Here is a 21,842-nt window from a genome sequence, read left to right as displayed (position 1 = left end):
TTCATAATAAAGTTTGTTTGGGCTTCCTAGTAGAATTGTTCATGGCTCCCTTTGCAAACTAAATGATTCACTTTACTGGCTTAAGGAGCAAGGTAGATGGTGGGGATTAATATTGACTGAGATGGAGAACAGGTTTGGGAAGGACATGGGAGTCCAGATTTTAGTTTTATATGTGTTACATATGCAATGTCTGAGAGAAATCCATGAGAGATATTAGGTATACCCAAAACTCAAGTGAGAGATAAATGTGGGAGCTTTGTTGACTTTTGTTAGGTGAAACCATGGAGTAGAAAGAAACCCCTCCAGGAGAGGTTGTAGGAAGAGAGGAGAGTCCAGCATTGGTTCCAAGGTACCACAACATGTAAGTGTTCAGTAGAGGAGAGACCTGCAAAGAAAATGGAGAAGCAGCAGCTAGAAAAAGACACAGAGGCCAGGAAGAGAGAGTTCCAAGGAAGGGGGAGTTGCCTGGTAGGTCAAACACTGCTCAGAGAGTCAAGGGAAGTGAGAAATAAAAAGTGTCCATGGAATTGGTCAACATGGTGGTCAGTGATAACTCCAGCAGTTTCAGTGGCGTGGGGAAGCAGAATTCTGACTCAGAGTGGGTCAAGGGGTGAATGGAAGTCAGGCAACGGAAACGTTCTGAATTGACTACTCTTTGGAGGGGCTTAGGCTGAAGGAGCAAGGAGGGATAAAGTAGAGATAAGTGGGCTCTGTAGGGATAAGGAAACCCTGAGAATTCATAAGGGAGGAGGGGAAGAATTGATCTTGTTACATCAATGATTCATAGTATCTTTAATGTCAACTGAAATCATCATTTTCATAATGATGTTATCATAATCCCATCCTCTAATAAAACTGACTTTAAAAAAACCTTTCCCCTATTTGTCTTCAGTAGTAAACCCGTCACCTACCTACAGCTTCAACTATCAACTTCGGTAGGTGACTACCCACACTAACCTCTCTCTGTGCTCCAAGACACAGTTTGAGGTGAACATCTCATCTTGAGTCTCACCAGTGTCTCAAAACTACATATCCCTATAAAAAGTATCAGTTTTCTCAGTCTGATGCTCTTTTCTTCCTGATCTCCTTTAATGGGACAACCAGATACTCACACTCAAAACCACATGGCCCTCTCCTGTCACCAGGAAACCATTTCATGTTCTCTGGCTTGGAGCCTTTCTCTTGGTGGTCCCCTGGCCTGAACACTCTCCCCACTACTTCCATCGGCCAAAAGCCTACCCTTCCTTTAAAGCTTATTATATCCAATCCAGGAAATTTTTCCTGATCCTTCCAATTTGATACGATCTCCTAACATTTAAGCCTTCTTGGATATTACTCTTAAATCAAATTTACTCGAGAGACTGTCTTATCTGCCTGATTAGAGTCTGAACTTGCTGAGAGGGGCCTCATCTCACTCATTTTTGTATCCCTTACCTCATTAGATGCAGAGGCCACTCACCAAAGTTTTGTTTAATTAACTCAAAAGCAAACTGTTAATGAATTCTTTAGACGAAAATGAGTTTGCCAGGTATATGCATACAGAATAAATGATACACTGGAAACTTAAGAAAGCATTTAACTGGAGTACAGAAATGAGCTCATATGAATATCAAAGCACAGCCAAAAATTATTTTTGTTTCTTGGAACAAGTATTTATTTAACTTCTTATTATGGAATATTTCAAATATACATAAAAGTAGAAAGAATAGCATAATAATCTCCCATGAACCCCTTATCCAGTTTCAACAACTAACAAGATTTTTCCAATTTAATTTCATCTATTCATCATCTCCCTTCCCATTTTTTTCCTGGAGTATTTTAAAGCAAATCCAGACATCATATCATTTCGCTTACATATACCTCAGTAAATATCTCTACCAGATGAGGTTTTGTTTTATAATTTAATCATATGTCAAACCTAATAAAATTAACTCTAATCACTTAATATAATTTAATATCTAGTCTTTGTTCAAATGTTCTCAATTTGCTGCAATCATTTTATTTTGAGGATATATATTTAATAGTTATACAACTATTTTAAAGCAATTTAAGTAAGTAACTAATGTTTGATACTTTTAGCACATGCACTGGAAGAGGTTAAGGAGAAAAGAGATCTTCAATTTCTGAATTGCTTTGTTTCCTTGATTCATTTCTTTCTCTTTTCTGCTACTGTAGTTCGGATCTTTTTTATTAGCATGTTTATCAAATACTGTGAAAGGAAAAGTGTGGCAAAGGCTGCTATTTGTCCCACAAATCTCTCTTGTCCCCTTCATCTACAATAATAGAAGTATTGGCACTTGAAGATGATATTTCCTGGACTCACTTGCACTCAGATGTCCATGCAACTATGTAACTTTTGGGAGCAAAAGTGAGGTCTGCAAACTTTGGGTCATGCCCTTCACTGAAAAGAAATGTGCCCTCTCCTCTCTCATACCCTCTTCCCAATAGCTTAAAGGCAGATGTGGTGTGGATGCCATCTGCAGCCAGGCAGATGAGGAACAACCCTAGGGGATCCAGAAGCAACTAGATGGAAGAGCTTGGGGCCCTTGGTGACTTCGTGAGGAAGACTTGGGCTGCCAACCTCCAGACCATCAGTTTTAAACTAGTCCTGTTGGTATCTGTTACAACAGCTGTTCTGATAACTTATGATAGAAGGTAAAACTCAACAATGTCAGTTTTATAATTTTCTAACAGTTGAATGACAGTTTCTGTCCTCAACATCACAGATAATCAAATGTTGTTTGAATATATTTCCAATTATTGCCAGCTGTCATTCTATCCTGGAGCATGGTGATCAACTGACTTTAATTGAGCTTAATCCATGGAAAGCAACAAAGTAAGAAGCTTGGCTGGGTTTGGTTCGGGCAAACTTTTGTTTGAATCCTCCCTTGCTACTCCCTAGCTATGAAGAAGTTATTTAAACTACATGTCACTTTCAAATCTGCAAAATGGGAATGATAGCGCTTCCTAGAAGATTAACTACAGATGTGTATATTAGAGGAGTGAATACAGTTCTTGGTACGTAGAAGTATCCAGAAAAGGCTAATTCCCTTTCCTTTGGTTCCCTGTGCACATAAGTCACAAGGGTCTGATAATTTTCCAAATATCCAACATTGCTATAGCCATTCAAGTCTCCAGGACTCTTCCAAAACAGCCAAGTTTTTTTTTTTTTCAATCACTGCACACTGATAAGGGAGCCCTGGACTTTAGAATGCCAATTTCTTTTTAAAGGCTGTGAAAGAAGCTGTGGGAGATATTTGTGAATGCAAAATACAGACCTTCTCCCACAGATGATATGGACTACTTGGAAGAAATGTTGATAAACAATGTATTAGTTAGGGCAATGCTAGCTGATGTAACACAACAACTCTCACATCTCAGAGTTGTCTCCTTTTTGTAACAACAGACGTTCCTAACCTACAGGGAGGCTCTGTTGCATCCAATTATCCAAGGCTCCAGGCTGGCAGTTACCAACCAGCCTGGAAACAAGGGACGGGAGGATTAAGCAGGAGGTATTTATGGGCCAGGCCTGCAAGTGATTAAGTAATGTCCCCTCACATTCCACCGTCCCATGATTCTCATGGCCAGACCTGACTGCAAGGAATTTTGGGAAATGCATTCTGGCCGAGAGCCCAGGAGGAAGAGAAACGAGTGTGGGCCTCCGTTAGCAGCCTCTGCCATCAGCAGTTAGCCTGAAATATAATTTAATGAACTATTTTATTTAGCTTCAGCTTGAGTAGTGGGAGTTAGAAAAACTTGTTCAAAACCTCTACTAACCGTGTCTCCCAAAAACTGTCTATGATCCAAGAAACAAATTTAGTAAAGATAATTTTTAAAAGAATTGATCAGAAAAAAAATTTCCTGGACACTTCAAAGTGTCTTCAATTAGTAAAAATAACTACTCAAAAAAAGTTTTAATGTAAGAAAATGAGTTATTTTAATTAGAAAAAGAGTTAAGCCTTGGATTATTTTCCTATAGAAAATAAAATAAGTGCTTTTGTTTAGGGAAACATTTGCACTTTTAAGCGATTCTCAGAGTCATTAACTCCAAGTTGTCTTTTCCTAAACAATGATGTCCTAGTTACTGGATCAACAGCAGACAGGTGGCCCAGAAACCACACACACATTCATCACAGTCATTGTCAGAGTCTCTGAGATACACGGTGAAACTTTCTAAGAGGCTGTGGGCTATTATGTTTCACTATAATGATATTTCCAGAAATAAAGGGAATTACACATTAATAAAGCAATGAAACTATGCAGGTAACCATGACGACTGCTACAAATTCAATAACATTTTATGCTCCTAAAGAGTTTTTTTCTTTTTCTTTTCTTTTTTTTTTATTGCCAGTAAGATCAGAGAAATTATGAGAAAGAACTGAGAAGTATTTATGTCTCATCTGTACACTCAGACCTCCAAAGACGTCACGGGCATGCTTAGCTCATTATACCAACTCACAGCAACCCCTGACAACGTCCCTCCTGCATCCTAGATGCATATTTATCTTGAGAAACAGTCAACGCCTGGAGCCCATAGTCCAATGCCTTTAAATGACATCTGCTCAGAGAACTATTCCACCAAATTGAGTCCAATTTCATCTGTTTTCTAAAATACATTTCCCTTTTTCAGTCCTCATAAAAACAAATGGCTTATCTCTAATGGCATGTCCATGGAAATTTCTGAAGGCTCTTAAATATCTAAATAAGATTTCAGAAAATTTTAAAGAAAGACACATAATCTAAGTCATACAGCCAGCCTTCCCATTTATCAAATCATGGGGTTTTAAAATTTTGTTTGTTTTTTGCTTTTGTTCTTTCTGATGTGTTGACAAATGGGAAGGATTAAATTTTCTCCTCCCGCCCCAAGAAATGTACCAAAAAAAAAGTAACTGCTTTTTACCATTTTTCTGTAAATTCTCCTATAATTTCTCCTTTTTAGTTACAGATTAACATTCAGATCAAGATAGAAAAGAATTATTCTGGATGACAGTACATTAAGCAGTAGAAAGAGCACCAAAGGCCACTGTCACGCAGCTGGGGAAAGTTCTGACCCTGCTAAATAAGGCCACAGGCCAGAAACAGCACCTCTTTCACTGGGAGAAAACAGCCAGTCACGTGGAGGCAGAGCTGGGAGGGAAAACGATCTGCCCCTCACATACTGTTGCTCAACCTGCCCTTGCTTCTGGCTCCAGTGAAAGATGAAGCAATTTTCTTTCACCTCAAAAAAAAAAAAAAAAAAAAGTCACACTGATGAGATTTTTAGCTGCGTTCTGCTTTTCAGGCGGCTCCTCTGTTCTTCTGGAGTCTCCCCTTGTCGTCACTTTGGCACTCGGGAGCACCTGTGCCCACTGCTGTCCTTGTCTGGTCAGACCTCCGGGTGCCCAGGACGCTGCTGACCCTGACTTCTTCTGGAAGTTGCTCTCCTTGGCTGTCCCAGCCGCCTTCTCCCTGAGACACTCTCCCACCCCGTCATGGCTCCTTCCCAGTTTCCTCCACAACCCTTCAGCGTGGCCACGCGCCGAGGCTCCATTCTCAGCCTTCTCTTCCTTCCTAGATCCAGGCTGTGCTTGTCAATTCTCCCCCTCAGCCTTCTAAAATGCTCACCTGACCCCATCTTTCCCCCTGCTTAAAATCCTTCAACAACTCCCCAAAGCTATTAGGATAAAATTGAGTCAACTTTCCTTTCTTTCCCATCTCTTCAGTGTGTAAACTTAATTCTCATTGCACTCACACAAAACTTTGCCAGGATTCTTCTTTCCTAAAAGACAAAACCTAAATTAGTCTTTGGTATGTAGGGCTATCCTGGATACGAACCCCTGCTTATTTCTCTAAGCACACCTCCTGCTATGCCCCACCCTCTTTCCACTTTCAGATCTATCCAATTATTCTGAGTTCCCTAGACTCAGCATGAAATGGAAACCCCAAATCATCGTATCCCGTGGGCCCCAACCTCTGGGCAGTGGCCTGTTAGGAAACGGGCCTCACATCACCACCTGAGCTCTGCACTCCCCCCACCACACCTCACCACCTCTCCCCAGTCCGTGGAAAAACTGTCTTCCATGAAACTGGTCCCTGGTGCCAAAAAGGTTGGGGACCCCTGATATCCACTCTAAACTTCCAATTTCAACTCCCTAAAACTGGTTGCTAGAGTTCTTCATTTCTCTACCCTTCCTTGAAGATTTAAGTTTTTCTCCTCGATTGGTGGCTGTTCTTTTTCAAAAGGAACAGTCGGTACCCAGAACATTCCAGGCACAAGAGTGTTAAGTAAGTATCTGCTGAGCCAATCTCTATGAATGGGTTATTCTCTTACTACAACTTCTCCTCATGGCTTTTTTTTTTTTTAAACAGAGTCTCGTTTCGTCACCCAGGATGGAGTGCAGTGGCGTCATCATAGCTCACTTCAACCTCAAACTCCTGGGGTTAAGGAAGCCTCCTGCCTCAGCCTTCCCAGTAGCTGACACTACAGGCATGTGCCATCGTACCCTGCTAATTTTCTTTTATTTTTTGCAGAGATGAGGGTCTCACTGTTGCTCAGGCTGGTCTCGAACCCCCAGCCTCAAGTGATCCTCTCGCCTCAGCCTCCCAAAATGCTAGGATTACAGCCTGAGTCACTATGCCCACACTCCTCCTCATTTTCAGGGTGAGGCCCACTTCCAAGGGATCACCCACTAGCACTGCTCACAATGAGGCTTTCTCGCTCTTTCTTGTGTGACGAGAGAGGACCTTGTTACTTGGTTGTACTGGTCTGAAGAGCTGTAGACGTGGCCTAAGAGCCTTGGGGTGCTGCTCCCAGAGACAGGAGCCACAGGGAGGGAGCTGCCTGCCGAGAGGTGGCAGGATCAAGCACACATTCAGATTCTCTAGGGATCTTGTACTCTGGGCCCCCCAAAAAGGGCCAGCCCAGAAGAAGGATAGAGAAGACCTTTATAACTATACAACCTGAAATTATCCAAATAAATATGTGGCTTAAAGAAATTTATTAGTCAGCTCCTTTTCCTTCAAGTTGTGATCACCTGACAGAAGAACATCTCATCTATAAAAATAGCAGATGGCACATGTTTCCCTCTTCTTGGTCAACAGAACAGGAAGAATAATTCCCTCATAAATCATCTGTGACTTTTCCCAGCCTCTCCTGCGCTTTACTGGTCATACCTAAACAATTTATTTCTCTCATATATGCTCAAGTATATATCCTTTTTCTTTCCCTACTTCTTTCTTCCACCTCTTGCTGAGTTTTCTCTCTGCAGGAGAAAATTTATTTCCTCACTTTCCCCCCAAACCACTTAAATTCTCTAACCCTCAGTTTGTCCTTCTGTGAAATGGGGATGATAATAAGGCTGTGAGAATTAAGCACAGCAAGGCGGAGGGCTGTGATGCATGTTAGCTGTGATCATTGTCTTTTATATTTCACTTATGAGTGATAAACAGAAGAAATGCAAGAGACAAATCTTTATGAAGGAAAAGGAAAGTAGAAGTTAACAGATAAAGCCAGAGCCATTGACTTACAGTCATCCTTCAAATAACCAGAATTGTCCTTCAGAATTGCTATGGTCAGTTCACAGTCAATAATTATTGCTTACTCCTAAGCACAAGGCCCTGTTCTCAGCTATCTGGAAGATACAAAAAGAGAGCCTCAAGGAATTTGTACTCCAAAGTCCTATTTCTTTTCTATTTGTGTGATGTATATTCTCACTACTTCTCAGAAGGACAAGGCAGCCTGCAATAAAAGGCTCAGGGTAGTGAAAATCAAGACAAAGCGAAGAATCAGACAAAAATATATGTTAGGCAAGAAGGGCCACCACCTGTCCTGGAGGCTGCTGGTGGGCTGGCTATGGCACAAGCGCACCAGCTGTGTCAGAGAAGTGGAAGGAGCCTTCATTAACAGAAAGGAGCACACCAGCAGCAGGAGAGACCACATGGCTTCCGTTATTACATTCTAGCAGGAGATTATTGCATGGATACTTATATAAAATCTATTGAGTAGTAAAATAATAGAAAATGTCTTCAGAGTGGTCTTGCAGAACAGGCAGCTTAGAGTTGGACAGACTTGGTTTGAACCTCTAGGCTCTCAGTTGGACCATCTTGGACACATTTCTTAAATCCTTTGAGTCTCAGCTCCTCATCTGTGCAATGGCAATGATGGCCCCTACCCCTCAGGGATTAAATGGCATGGTTTATGTTAAGTGCCTGGCCTGCAGCAGGTATTCAACGAAGACTTACATCCCCCCTCCCCAGATGCATTCTATACATGTCATCATTAATCCTTGTACATATATATGGACTTTAATGTTCATACAACAATTTTTTATAAAAATGGATGAATCATAGGTCATCTACTTGTGCCACTATTTGATTGTTTGTCTCTCCCAGTATATTATGAGCTCCACAGGAGGAGTTCTTTCTGTTTTGCCTTCTAGCATAAATGGTAAGCAGCACCTAGCACACAGTATGTGCTCCAGAGATATTGGCTGTAGGAAGGAAAGAAGGCATTTTATTGAGGACTTACTAATATGGTCTAAGGGTGCTGCTTTTTAGTGACCAGCTTGCAGCACACAAATGGCTGTAGAGACCCTCAAGAGAGCACGGTTGCAGCTCCTCTGACTGATTGCTCCCATATACCAACAGTAGAGATCTCGAATACCCTCAGAAGATCTCAAATACCCTCAGACTCCTCAAATTAAATCTGCTTTCCCTCTAGCACCAACATCCAAGTTAAAAGTTTTAAGCAATTCAACAATTGATTTTATTGCTTTTATGATTTTTAGACTACACATTTTCAATTGTATAGTCTACTATTTATCATTATAAATGCACAATCATTCAGCTGCAAACAGAATGAGGACAGTTTACGAGCTAGCCTCGAAAATGAATTACCACTTATATAACAAAACTTTTGTGGGAAAACGTGTTTCCAGTTCCAAATAACTAGCTCATAAATGAACATTTGAAACCCAAACTCATTTGCACTTCAAGGTTGTCTAAAACATACCAATGAGATGCCATGAAATGCCATTAAGTTTTAAAAATATGCAATCTAAAGTAAAATGTTTTGTTCTCGCCCTCCCTGCCTTCCTTCCTTCTTTCTTTCCTACTTCTCTCCTTCCCTCCTTGCATCCTGCCCTCCCTTCCATTCCCTTCCCTTCCCATGTTCCCAAACATAGCTTTTGAAAATACTCTATATTCCAAGCTGCTTTGGCAGAAGAAGCTTCAAAAAAGTGTTAAGACTATGACTCACCTCATTGTAATTCCACTTATAAGATTTATGGAAAAGTAATGAGATCCAAGAAAATAAAATAAAACTTTAAAAAAATCCAACTAACAAGTAACAATCCCTTCTGTAGGAAATAGAGTTATGTAAAAGATTTATATTTTGTTTCATATAACTCAAAGGAAACCCATATCCTCTGTTAACTGCACTCTTCAATTAGTTATAGACAATTTAACTCCATAAATATTTTCAAGGATTAATGCTAATTAACATATGTATTATGTTTAATCTTCTAATAAATGTTAATATTAATTCATTTTTCCTGGGATCTTGAGATGTTGCCAATATTTTACTGCTATAGAAACTTAGGCAAAGATGCTACCTCGTAATCAACCGGTAAGAATTAATTGTGCCTGGTTATGCACATTTACTCGTTTGTCTCTTTGCCATAATCTTCATTCAGCTCAGCTCTAGACATCACTCTCTTTGTGTTCTTCCATTAACCACTTTTCTTGAACCCCAAGGATTCCTGAGAAACATATGAATCAAAGATCCTCAAACCCAGCTCAGAACCATGTAAGGGAGCATTAAAAAAATACAGATGGTGTCTTGGTCCTATCCTAGACTGAATCAATCAAAATCTCTGAGTATGCAACCTGAGCCAACTAGGGTTAACCTGGGTTGTATTAATATGCAACTTCAATGACATGAAAAGAGAACAGCATCATTAAGACCTCTACAGATGGGGCGGGCTTCCAAAGGAAAAGAGTTTTCAATGGGGATCGTATTTCTTTGACACCTGTGTGCTAGTACAAATAAAAATGAAAATAACATAGAAAAGGTTTGAGAGATAGTTTTCAGTGATAAGACATGAAAACAAAGAGTACAAGGTCTGTGATATTAGAATACAGTTTGAGAAAGTTCTTATCCAGGGCTTTGGAAAGATGGTCCCTGTTCAATTGGAGAGGCCATGCCAGAATGCAGAATGAAGTTTTTCATAAGAAAATGTTGTACATTTTATTCACAGACACAAAAATAATCTCATATGATTCTATGAAAACAGGATAGTAACATTCTGAAGATGGCTTAAAGGTAAACATATTGTCTGATTAGACTGGATAATGATAAGCTCCCCACTTCCCTCATATCTAAAATGTTTACTGAAAAAATAAATGAAAAACACCACCAGGAAGATAAAGGCAGTGCTAAGTGCTGAGGTCAGCAGGACAGCAAGGACACAAGGAGTCTCCACTGGCTGGGGTCTTTTCTTTCTAGTCTGCCTGTTGACTCCTGTGATCTGTGATGTATGACATCAAATACCAGAAGTCACAGTGTTCCTTATGGTGGATGTTCTCTGTTGCACTTTCCTTTCTTTTTCCTGCTATGGTCTGAATGTTTGTGTTGTCCCAAAATTTGCATGCTGAAACCCTAACCACCAAGGTGATAGTATTAGGAGGTAGAACTTTGGGAGGTGATTAGGTCACTGGGGTGGAGTCCTAAATGGATGGGATTAGTGCCCTTATAAAAAAGGCCTCAAAGAGATTCCTAGCCCCTTCAGCCACGAGAGGACATAGCGAGAAATTGGCAGTCCACAACCTGGAAGAGGGCCCTCACCAGAATCCAACCATGTTGGCACCCTGATCTTGAACTTCCCAACCTCTAGAATTGTGAGAAATAAATTTAGATTGTTTATAAGCTACCCAGTCTACGGTATTTTGTTTCAGTAGCCAGAACGGACTAAGACACATTCCTGCTTTTATTTAAGAATTGAGAAGCATTTTAGGAAATACTTTCAAAATCAACCATATTAATATAAGAAGGTTTTAAATTAAGAATGAGGGCTATAAGGGAAACTGTGTTCTTCAATTAAAAACTTAAAAGTTCCCCAGTGTATGTTTTTGTCTGCTTTGTCAAAGATTAGATGGCTACATGAGGATGGTCTTATATCTGGGTTCTCAGTTCTGTTCCATTGGTCTACATCTCAGTTCTTGTGCCAATACCATAATGTTTTAGTTACTATAGCCTTGTAGTATAGCTTGAAGTCTATTAATTGATGCCTCTCAATTTGCTCTTTTTGCTTAAGATTGCTTTTGCTATACCGGGTCTTCTCTGGTTCCATACGAAGCGTAGAATTATTTTTTCTGCATCTGTGAAAAATGATGTTGGTATTTTAATAGGGATTGCATTGAATCTGTAGATCACTTTGGGCAGTACAGACATTTTAACAATGTTGATTCTGCTGACTCATGAGCATGGTATGATTTTCCACCTGTTTATGTCTTCTGCCATTTTCTTCCTCAGTGTTTCGTAGTTCTCCCTGTAGGGGTCTTTCACCTCCTTAGTTAAATATATTCCTCGGTATTTTACTGTCTTTGTTGCTATTGTGAAGGGTATTGAGTCTTTGATTTGATTCTCAGTTTGACTGTTGGTGGTGTATAGGAATGCTACTGATTTCTGTACATTGATTTTGTAACCTGAGACTTTGCTGAATTTATTTATCATTCCAGTAGTCTCATGGCAGAATCTTTGGGGTTTTCTAGATATAAGATCATACCCTCACCAAAGAGCAATAGTTTGACCTCTTCTTTCTCCATTTGGATGCTCTTGATTTCCTTCTCTTGTCTGATTGCTCTGGCTAGGACTTCCAGCACTACGTTGAATAGAAGTGGTGATAGAAAGAATCCTTATTTAATAAACAGTGCTGGGAAAATTGGATAGCCACATGTAGAAGACTGAAACAGGTTCTGCACCTCTCACCTCTCACAAAAATCAACTCATGTTGGATAACAGACTTAAGCCTAAGGCATGAAACTATAAGAATTCTAGAAGAAAATGTTGGAAAATCTCTAATAGACATTGGCCTAGGGAAAGAATTCATGAAGACACCAAAGGCAATCACAGCAACAACAAAAATAAATAAATGGGACATGATCGAATTAAAAAGCTTCTGCACAGCCAAGGAAACTCTCACAAGAACAAACATACAACCTACAGAATGGGAGAAAATATTCACATGCTACACATCCGATAAAGAGCTGATAACTAGAATCTATATAGAACTCAGGAAAATCAGCAAGAAAAAATCAAACCACCCCATTAAAAAGTGGGCAAAGGACATGAACAGAAACTTTTCAAAAGAAGACAGACAAATGGCCAAGAAACATATGAAAAAATGCTCAACATCTCTAATCATTAGAAATGCAAATCAAAACCACAATGAGATATCACTTAACTCCAGTGAGAATGGCCTTTATCAAAAAGTCCCAAAACAATAAATGTTGGCGTAGATATAGAGAGATAGGAACACTCATACACTGCTGGTAGGACTGCTAACTAGTGCAACCTCTGTGGAAAGCAATATGGAGATACCTTAAAGAGCTACAAGTAGACCTACCATTTGATCCAGCAAAATCCCATTACTGGGCATCTACCCAAAAGAACAAAAGACATTATAAAAAAGACATCTGCACTCGAATGTTTATAGCAGAACAATTCACAATTGCAAAGAGGTGGAAACAACCCAAGTGCCCATCAATACATGAGTGGATTAATAAAATGTGGTGTATGTACACCATGGAGTTCTACTCAGCCACAAAAAACAATGGTAATCTAGCACCTCTTATATTATCCTGCATAGAGCTGTAGCCCATTCTAAGTGAAGTATTACAAGAATAGGAAAACAAGCACCACTTGTACTCATCATCACATTGGTATTAACTGACCAACACTTAAGTGCACATGTAGTAACATTCATCTGGTGTCAGGCAAGTGGGAGTAGGGAGGAGGGGATGGGTATATTCACACCTAATGGGTCTGGTGCACACTGTCTGGGGAATGGACATGCTTGAAGCTCTGACTCGGGTGGGGCAAAGGCAATATATGTAACCTAAACATCTGTATCCCCATAATATGCTGAAACAAAAAAATATATAAAAATTAAAAAAACTTTAAAAGTTAAAAAATAATGTGATATTTTAATGAAAAGCAAATCACCTTTAAGACAGATCAGTAAAGAAAATAAAGTAAGATAATGAAATCTTTCTGATTTTCCTGTGCCAGAACTTTCCAAGCAAACTCACCAAATATAGGTAATTGGGAAAAAGAAAACACAAGCAAATAATTTAGTATATGATACTTAGCAAAACTGAATGAAAAATCATCAAGCTTGATTTCAATATAAATTACTGCATGCAAAAACTGTTTTTGCGAATACATTATTGGTTTTAACATGTTACTATTAATATATAAAATGTGAACAGTTGTGCAAACAACTATAATCTCTAATTTTGACTTTTAGCTTGGTTGCATGGCTTACTTATGTAACTCTACAAAATGATGAGTCTGGAAGGTTTGAGCTTATGAGGACAAAAATGCCTTCATTTTAGTGAATCCAGTTTAAACTACAGAAATATCAAATTTCATATTGAAAAATCCAAGATAAAGTAAAAAGGAATGTTCTGGAAAGTTGCTAGTGACAGTTTATTTCCCTGATCATATAGGTGTATGTGTCCCAGAATTACTTCATGAAGATTATCAGACTTTAACAATAAGAATGGCCAGAGGTTTTTTACAGTCCCCTTATAGAGCTCTAGAGGGGTTGAATGGTCTTATTTATTTATTTATTTTTTAAAGCTATGAAGAATCTCATTTTGTGGAAAAATCTGAGAGCTGGCTAAAAGGTATATATGACTTGTTTTCCAACACTCTTCTGCTGTCCCACCTTGATTGCCCCAAACTTGGACTGTCTCAGCCTCACCATGGTTGTGGAAGGAGGTCACAGAAAGGAAAGCTGAAAGGGACCTTCCCATGTCACACCAACTCTGACTTCCAGATAAGGTGGAAGCACAGCTTCATGTTATACAGATCGGGAAATGTCAGCCCACCTCACCAGCATGTGAAGTGCAATCAGGCGACATTATGCACCAACATTAAAACATCACTCAGTAAAATGGAAAACCATAGAGCAACAACTGGTGTCAACATCAATTAATATGTTTAAACAGCAACAACTGTTTACTCTGTGGGTGTGCATACTGAGATAAAGAAATGTCCCCCTCTCAGAGCCTAAATTTGGTGAGTTGGAATTGTGTCAAATGGGCAGTTTACAAGTAAAGAGAGATACCTCTTCCCCTCATCTTTTCTCTGTCCACTAACTTCATCCTCATTTGCAGCTCATTCTTTATACTAAACACTCATCTCCCTATTTAAAATTGTACCCTTTAAACATCTCTCTTTTCTTCAGCAAATGTTTGAAAAAAATCACCTAAGAAAAACAACAGCGGGATGCCAATTTTCTCCATTACCTAATTTTTCCAACCTGTTACCAAAGTGCAACTAATAAAATCAAGACTGAGCATCATTCCTACGTAGCTTAAAAACTCATGGTAATTTAATACCAAATCAAAGGGCTGAGTTTTGACAATGCTGTAAATACCCATCTGTATATCTCTTGTGAAATGGCACTTCTTGAAGGCCCCGTATTTCATTAACTTGGCAAAACTCCATTTCAAGGTCATTTCCAAATGCCCTTCTTGTGCAGAGCAGCATGCGTGGCACCAGGTCAATCCTTTAGTCATTGCTGGAGCTGTGGAGAGGCAGTCTGCTTCAAAGTCAGATGGGCGTTTGCAAAGCATGCCAAGAAAACGTTAAGCTTTGAAATGCTGCGTAAAGGAAGGTCGCAACATCTTTTAATTGCCTACTCTCCTTGCAGAAGGTTGCTTTTCATATTTTTATGCAAATATTACAGATCTACCCAGTGTGAAAAACAGGTTAAAAAATGTGGTAAGTGAGGTTGTGCATATGTCTTCAATTGAGCACAGCATCGAGTGCCAAACTTCAACCAAGCTGATCATATTGTAGAGCTGTGTAAAAGCCTAGAGTGGTGGAATCTAGTTGCTATAGCTGCAAATTAAACAAATAAATGAGACACTGTGGAATGCAGCAAAATATCTGTGGTCTGATTAGTTCATATTTGCCATATGTGTGAATATTAGCAGTCAAATTCCGAATTTAAGCAAAGCTCTTTCCAATAGGTACAACTCAGGGGAAATGCTTAAAAATAAGAAAGATTTGAATTCTCTGTCCCAGGATAAATATCTTACATTTTATATAAGCTTTTAAGGAATTTCATTAATTTTTTATGTTCGGAGTATCTACAAATTCAGTGTTGCTAAAAATACAAGATTTCCAGCAGGACATTTTTCCTTAAAGCTTTAGATAAAGATTGGCACTAACTTGCTGCTTACTATATGATAATAAGTTAAAATCATTAGCTATGGGGAGATTTTATTTTATTTTATAAGATTTATATGTATTGGGCCTACTATGGGGCAGGCACTGCACTATCTGTGTAGTTCCATTGTCAACCTCATGAATTCCCACAACAAGCTATAAGTTTCCCACTAGAGGAACACAGTGGAGAAATTTAAGAAGACTGATGAACAGAGAACTTCATTCTGACTAACCTCGTACATCATTTACACTAAACTGTCTTCACAGAATGATAAAACCAGAGAAAACCCGAGAGGTCACTTTGGTTCAGTTCCCTTTTCCACATGGCTCAAATGTCTGCATCCATTTAGAAGTGCAGCCTACGGAAACGGGTGGCTCTTTTTGGGTTAACCTGGTGTGAGGAAAAGAACCGAGCAAAAAAGACATACGAGTGTGTGTAGTGCTGGCAGAGGGCAGGTATAGAAAGGCATTTCACTAACCCCAGTCTGTGTATCCTGACTCATAGAGACAGCAGCAGTGTGAGCAGCAGCACCTAGAGATGCAGGATAATTAGATATATTACTAGGTCCAATGAATTAATGCTTCTCTTTAGCTGACCATTTTTCTACATGACTTGGATACAGAAGGGTGCGGACACGATGAGGATCCAGGAGCCTATCCACACAGTGCTGCCATCTCCACAACCTGAAGAAGCCTAACCCAGGCAGCAACGTGGAGAGGGGACTACGAAAGAAAGAAGGGGAGGCCAGGGCATGAGAGATGAGCCTGTTGCCTCCGCTCAGCTGAGAGATGATGCAGTCTTGAACTAAAGCAGAGATGGGGGACTGAGGAGGCTGGGGCAGATCTGGGACCTACTTTGGAAGCACAACTGATAGAACCTGTCACCTAACTGTGGGGGACATGGTAGAAAGAGGAGCTTTTAGATGCATCTTACCATTATTGAGATGGCCCCATGGACAAGTAACACGATTTAGAGGAGGAGTTAACATAATGACTTTGTTTCAGCAGGTTTATCTGAAGGCCCCTGTGTCCGATGCAGAGTGTGATGCCCCACAGGTAGTTGGACCAGGAAGCCCGGACTTGGGAAAGACCCACATACAGTGCAGACTGAAGTCACAGGGAGAGTGAGATCCTCTCGGAAGAGAACACGAGGGGAATGCAGACGACTGGCGATTAAGTCCTGCGAATGGATGAAGGGCCTGGAGAGATTTGGGCTGGAGAAAAGAACAAGAGCCCCAGTTCTCTATGGGTGTCTTCCCTACGGCTGAAGGCCACTCCATGTCATGGTCAGCTGCTGGAGCTCCGTCACTGGAGATGCCAAAGTAGAGGCTGAAAGGTAATTAGCCAGGATGCTGTGCAGGTGATTTAGCATCCTAAGCCGTATGGACCAGATGATCTTTAGAATCACAAGTCTAAGATTCTGGGATTCTGTGGTTCTATGATAGAAAATGCAGCTTGTTTCCACTTGCCTTTCTTTGGCAGTGACACTGATGTGTGCTGAGGTAGGAGCTTCAATTAAAAGGGAACTGGAAAGGATATAGGTATGGACTTCTCCCAAGGGACCAGGTCTGTGGCTAATGAATGATCCGTCTGTGGCAGCGATGAAGGAAGCCAGTTCTAGAACAGTACCTTCCTGCCTGCCACCACCCACTCCCTAAATGTAAAGACCTAAGGGCAAGTGAATGGAAAACATATGAATTAAGTTTACTTTGAAATATCTACGGATTTAAGGATTAGGGGAAAAACACTTGAATAAACCACACTTGGGGTTTTGCTGACCCCAAAATACCTCAGTATAACTTACAGACCTTTTGATGAACTAACACTACTGTTGGGCCTACTCATCTTTTAAACAAAGCAAGAAAAAGGGCAGAGTATAAGCCAAATAATAATATTAGCCTTGAATTCCACCCCTGCGTGGAAAATTAGTTCTACAAAAGGATTTGTGATGGCATGAAATTGCCTTAAAAAGCCATTATCTAACTATTACCCTAGAAAGAAAATAATTAATATCCAGATAAAATAATCAATACATACAGGAGCTTTTCAGTAAATTTGGTCCAGGCTGACTTGTAGCTCTTAGATGTTCCAGGGATATGTTCTTTGGACATCAGTTCAGGCCCTCTCAGGCAGGAGTAGAAATATAATACGTACAGAAACACTCTCTGGGGGGGATAGCAGGTCATGCATGCAGGATGTTGCTGCAGTGCAGCTGAGAATGAAATGAAGTAAAATACAAGTTAGGAAAGAAGTGGTTCTCTGTTACCTATCATGAAGGGGAAGAGAAAAAGAGTGGGAGAAAAAGAGAACAATAGAAAACATGGATATATATTATTACTAGGTCAATTCATTCATGCAACAAATATCCACTGATTGCCAATAGTGTGCAGGTATTATTCTAGGTGCTTGGGATGAATCAGTAACTAAAGCAAAGATCCCTTCCCTTATGAAAATTGCATTCTAGCAGAGGGAGATGGACAATAAACCATAAATACAATATATAGGCAAACCCATATAATGTGTCAAGGATGATCAGCGCTGGGTGGGGGCAGGGGAGTAGAGTTAGAGGATGTGGGTGAGCCGAGGAGTACCGTGTAGCTGCAGTTCCTCGTTGGCTGCTCAGGGTCAGCATGATTGAAAAAGAGGAGAGGAGGGATTGATGGAGTGAGCCAAGCAAATCTCTGGGGACACATTCCAAGAAGAGAAGGGAGCCTGGGTGTTCAAGGAACAGCAATGAGGCCGACTTGATCCATTAACATCTACTGACTCATCAAATGGTTATTGAGTGCCTATAACATGCCAGGTACTGTGCCAGGCAGTGAAGAGAAAAATAAATTAATCCCCAAACCTCCTACCATGGAGGAGGCAGAGTATAAAAAAGTAGATAGTTTGACTTTGCCATTGTGCCTTCTTTATTCCAGAACATTGTTAAACTCCCTTTCTCCTCTGGTCTCCTGCTTTCCCAACTCCTTACCCTGTCTGCCTCTTTACTAGGGCCACCTCTCATCTTCTCACCATGACGTCACTCTCTTTCTTTTCTCTTTTCTCCTACCTTTCTGCCTTCCTCATCCTGGCCTCTCCCCATCTTCCCTTTCTCCTTTCAGTTTTCTTTGTCTTTCTACCTCACAAAACTGTTCACAGTTTATTTAGACATCAGTTCAAAAAGAATACATTTCTTTTCTGATTTACAATATTCTGGTTGAGATAACAAATAAGTATAATTGGCAATAGCTAAAATTAAATACATTAAAATTTATTACTGATTAGACAGAATAATCAAATCTTCATGTCAAAATTTAAATCTGCAAAACCTAACACAGGAGAATTGGACATGGTAGAACTAATGACCAAAAATGAAAATTCGCAATGAAAGGAGCTGTCATCTGTCAAATTTGATATGGAAAAAAGGCTACAAGCAAAAACAGTATGCAGAAATTCTGAAAGTATCTGCCTTACTGTCAATGTAACTCTCCTTCTTTATCCTGGTCTTTGGGGTCTTAATTATCTTTGGGAGGAGGTCCATTTGAGAGTCATAAAAAGAGGTTCCTAAGAAATTTCTGACCTCTTTTCCAGTTTCTTACTTTTATTTTTGAAAATTTTCAGATATCTTAGTTACTTAAAAATACATGTGGAACATTGAGAAAGGCCAGTTTATGATAGTTTTCTTTTACCAATAGCTTATTTTACGAAATATCTAATATCAGGGTGGCACAGACTCCATGAGTAATGAAATGCACAATCTGTGTGTCCCAGAACTGGAAACTTTCCATAAGCATGTTATCTACCAAAAGAATAATGTCAAATCTGAGCTCCTGCAAAGCCAATGATCATCCAAGTAGCATTTAGTGCCTTCTCTTCTGGGAAAGACAGATGTACAAAATCTTTAGTAATTACCAAATGTCAAAGTAATATTTGAGCAGAATAAATAGTTGTCTAAATGAAGGTTCTCTTGAGGCTCAGTTACACATAATGAGAACAACTGACAAATCAAGCATGAAGATAGGGTTTATCATTTTTTTCTCCTCATAAATTACATGGGGAATGAACAACTCCTGCTGTGATTATAAGAATATCAAGACCTTGTCTGCTTGAAGATCTGTGGTAATAATATCCTAACCTTCTGCAATATTTTGCATTCTCAGAGCACTTTATAAACATTAATTAGGTCTTTCAGTAAGCAGAAATACTGTCTCATTGGTTGGTTTTTCCTGTTATAGCATCACTAAAAGTCTGCAATCTTCCTAGAGTTTAAATATTTATTTATTGCTTTTAATGTATATTTACTCCACTGACAATGCTTTAAAATTGTAATCAGAAGAAGAGAAAGGTTCGTGGTTCTATTTTTTGCAACCAAGAAACAGGCCAGAATAACAATAGTGTTTCTCCTTGTCAGAGTGAAAACAGCCCTTTGGGGACTACTCTGTTGGCTTCTGGAATTGTTTTCCCACTTACCTTCCTCCATCTCATACATGCCATTTCTATCCTTTAAAACTGCATGTGTTTTGTGTTTCTCTCATTCTATAAAACCACAATATCTTTTGGTGAGCTTTGTATCTCGTGGGTTTTCAATAAAGGTTTGCTAAATTGAATTAAATCAAAGTCCAGCCCCACATGCGCAGGCCATGCACAGCTCTGCCTCCTACAACTGTCCATGCCCATCCTCATTACAGGTAGGAAATTTATTCATTTGCTGATATCACCGCTGTTTTTCTTTTCTCTGATCATCAGTGGACCAAGGGTAAAAAGGTGGTAGAAGGATATAAATGTAAATGTGACATTCTTCCAAGTCTCAAAAGCAAATGCACAAACATTCTTTTAATCACCAACATTTAGTGAATGAATAATGAGTGTCATGTGCTATTCGAGTTGCTAGGAATACAAAGATACTAATACATAGGTTGCAAGGAAAGAACAATTTTGATTTTGGATATTGAACTGATTCATTTAAATGTGCTCTATGTCATATGTTTATATCTTTAATTATAATAAATCAAAATTCTTCTTCTTCTTTTCTATTTTCATGAAGTCTGGGGATAACCTAGCAGTTAAACAACAAGGTTGTGCTATTCTTCTAACTCATCTATTTACCCCTTTCCTCTTCTTTCCTTCAAATAAATTCTAGAACTGGTTGCTGAGAGAAAAGAGGTAGGCAATAGAAAAAAAGAGATATGACACTTTCCTTTAGTCTCATTTCTGGAAACTAGTGTAAATCAAAATGAAAGCCCTATGAATTTCAGATCCTATAAGTTTTATTACACCTGTTTTTTGACTCATTTTGTGCTGGGCAGTTGAATGCTGAAAATTCAAGACTGAGTTGATCATGCTCTCTGAAATAGTGCCAAGATAGACTTATAAACTACATCTCAGCTCTGTGGTTCTGAGCTCCAGATTCCTAGAAATTACATTGAGACTCTCCAAATAATGAATGTGATTCTGCACATAAGAAGAGGATACATTCTCTCATGGAATTCTTTTAGTTTGACCAGGTGCATCAGTGTGATATGGCTGGTCCTTGCCACAAAAGTTCCCCTTCTTGCCTACCCCCAACTATGACCTAGTGACATTCAAACACACCAATGAGGAATTCCTAGCCACAATAATCAGACAAAAGAAAGAAATAAAAGGCATCCAGTTGGAAGAGAGGAAGTCCGATTATCTGTTTGCTGATGATATGGTCTTATACCTAGAAAACCCTCAAGACTCCTCCAAAAGACTCCCAGATTTGATAAACGAATTCACTAAAGTCTTAGGATACAAAATCAATGTACAAAAATCAGTATCATTTCTATACATCAATAATAATCAAGCTGAGAATCAAACAAGAAGTCATTCCCATTTACAATACACACACACAAAAAAGCTAGGAATACATTTAACCAAGGAAGTAAAAGATCTCTACAAGGAAAACTACAAAACAGTGAGGAAAGAAAATGGAGAAACATCCCATGCTGATGGATTAGAAGAATCAATATTGATAAAATAACCACACTGTCCAAAGCAATCTACAGAATCAGTGCAATTCCTATCAAAATACCAACTTCATTTTTCACAGAATTAGAAAAAACAATCCTAAAATTCATATGAAACTAAAAGAACCTGAATAGTCAAAGCAATCATAAGCAAAAAGAACAAAGTTGGAAGCATCACATTACCTTCAAATTATACTACAAGGCTATAATAACCAAAACAGCATGTTACTGGTATAAAAATAGGCACATAGATCAATGGAACAGAATGTGGAACCCAAAAATAAAGCCACACACCTACAGCCAACCAACCTTTGCCAAAGTCAACATAAACACACAATGGTGAAAGGACACTCTATTTAATAAATGGTGCTGGGAAAATTGGATAGCCATATGCAGAAGAATGAAACTGGACCCCTACCTCTCACCATATACAA

At 39.3% G+C, this 21,842-nt stretch overlaps 1 protein-coding gene across 6 annotated transcripts in view; it reads right to left on the bottom strand.

The window, feature by feature from the left end:
* AIG1 (androgen induced 1) overlaps positions 1–21,842 on the bottom strand; it is a 228,684-nt gene that overhangs the window by 122,267 nt on the left and 84,575 nt on the right. Inside the window, exon 4 of one of the 6 annotated variants that reach the window (XM_045544487.1) lies at positions 13,964–15,109. The exons of the other annotated variants lie outside the window; for them this stretch is intronic. Coding sequence (XP_045400443.1) covers positions 15,104–15,109 — 6 coding nt within the window. The 3' untranslated portion in view covers positions 13,964–15,103. Of the gene's footprint in view, positions 1–13,963; positions 15,110–21,842 lie in introns of those variants that run through there. 6 annotated transcript variants of the gene reach the window in all.

Source organism: Lemur catta, chromosome 2 (genome assembly GCF_020740605.2).
Source record: "Lemur catta isolate mLemCat1 chromosome 2, mLemCat1.pri, whole genome shotgun sequence".
NCBI lineage: Eukaryota > Metazoa > Chordata > Mammalia > Primates > Lemuridae > Lemur > Lemur catta.
Note: the sequence above shows the minus strand (reverse complement) of the source record. Positions and strands in the feature narration are given on the sequence as shown.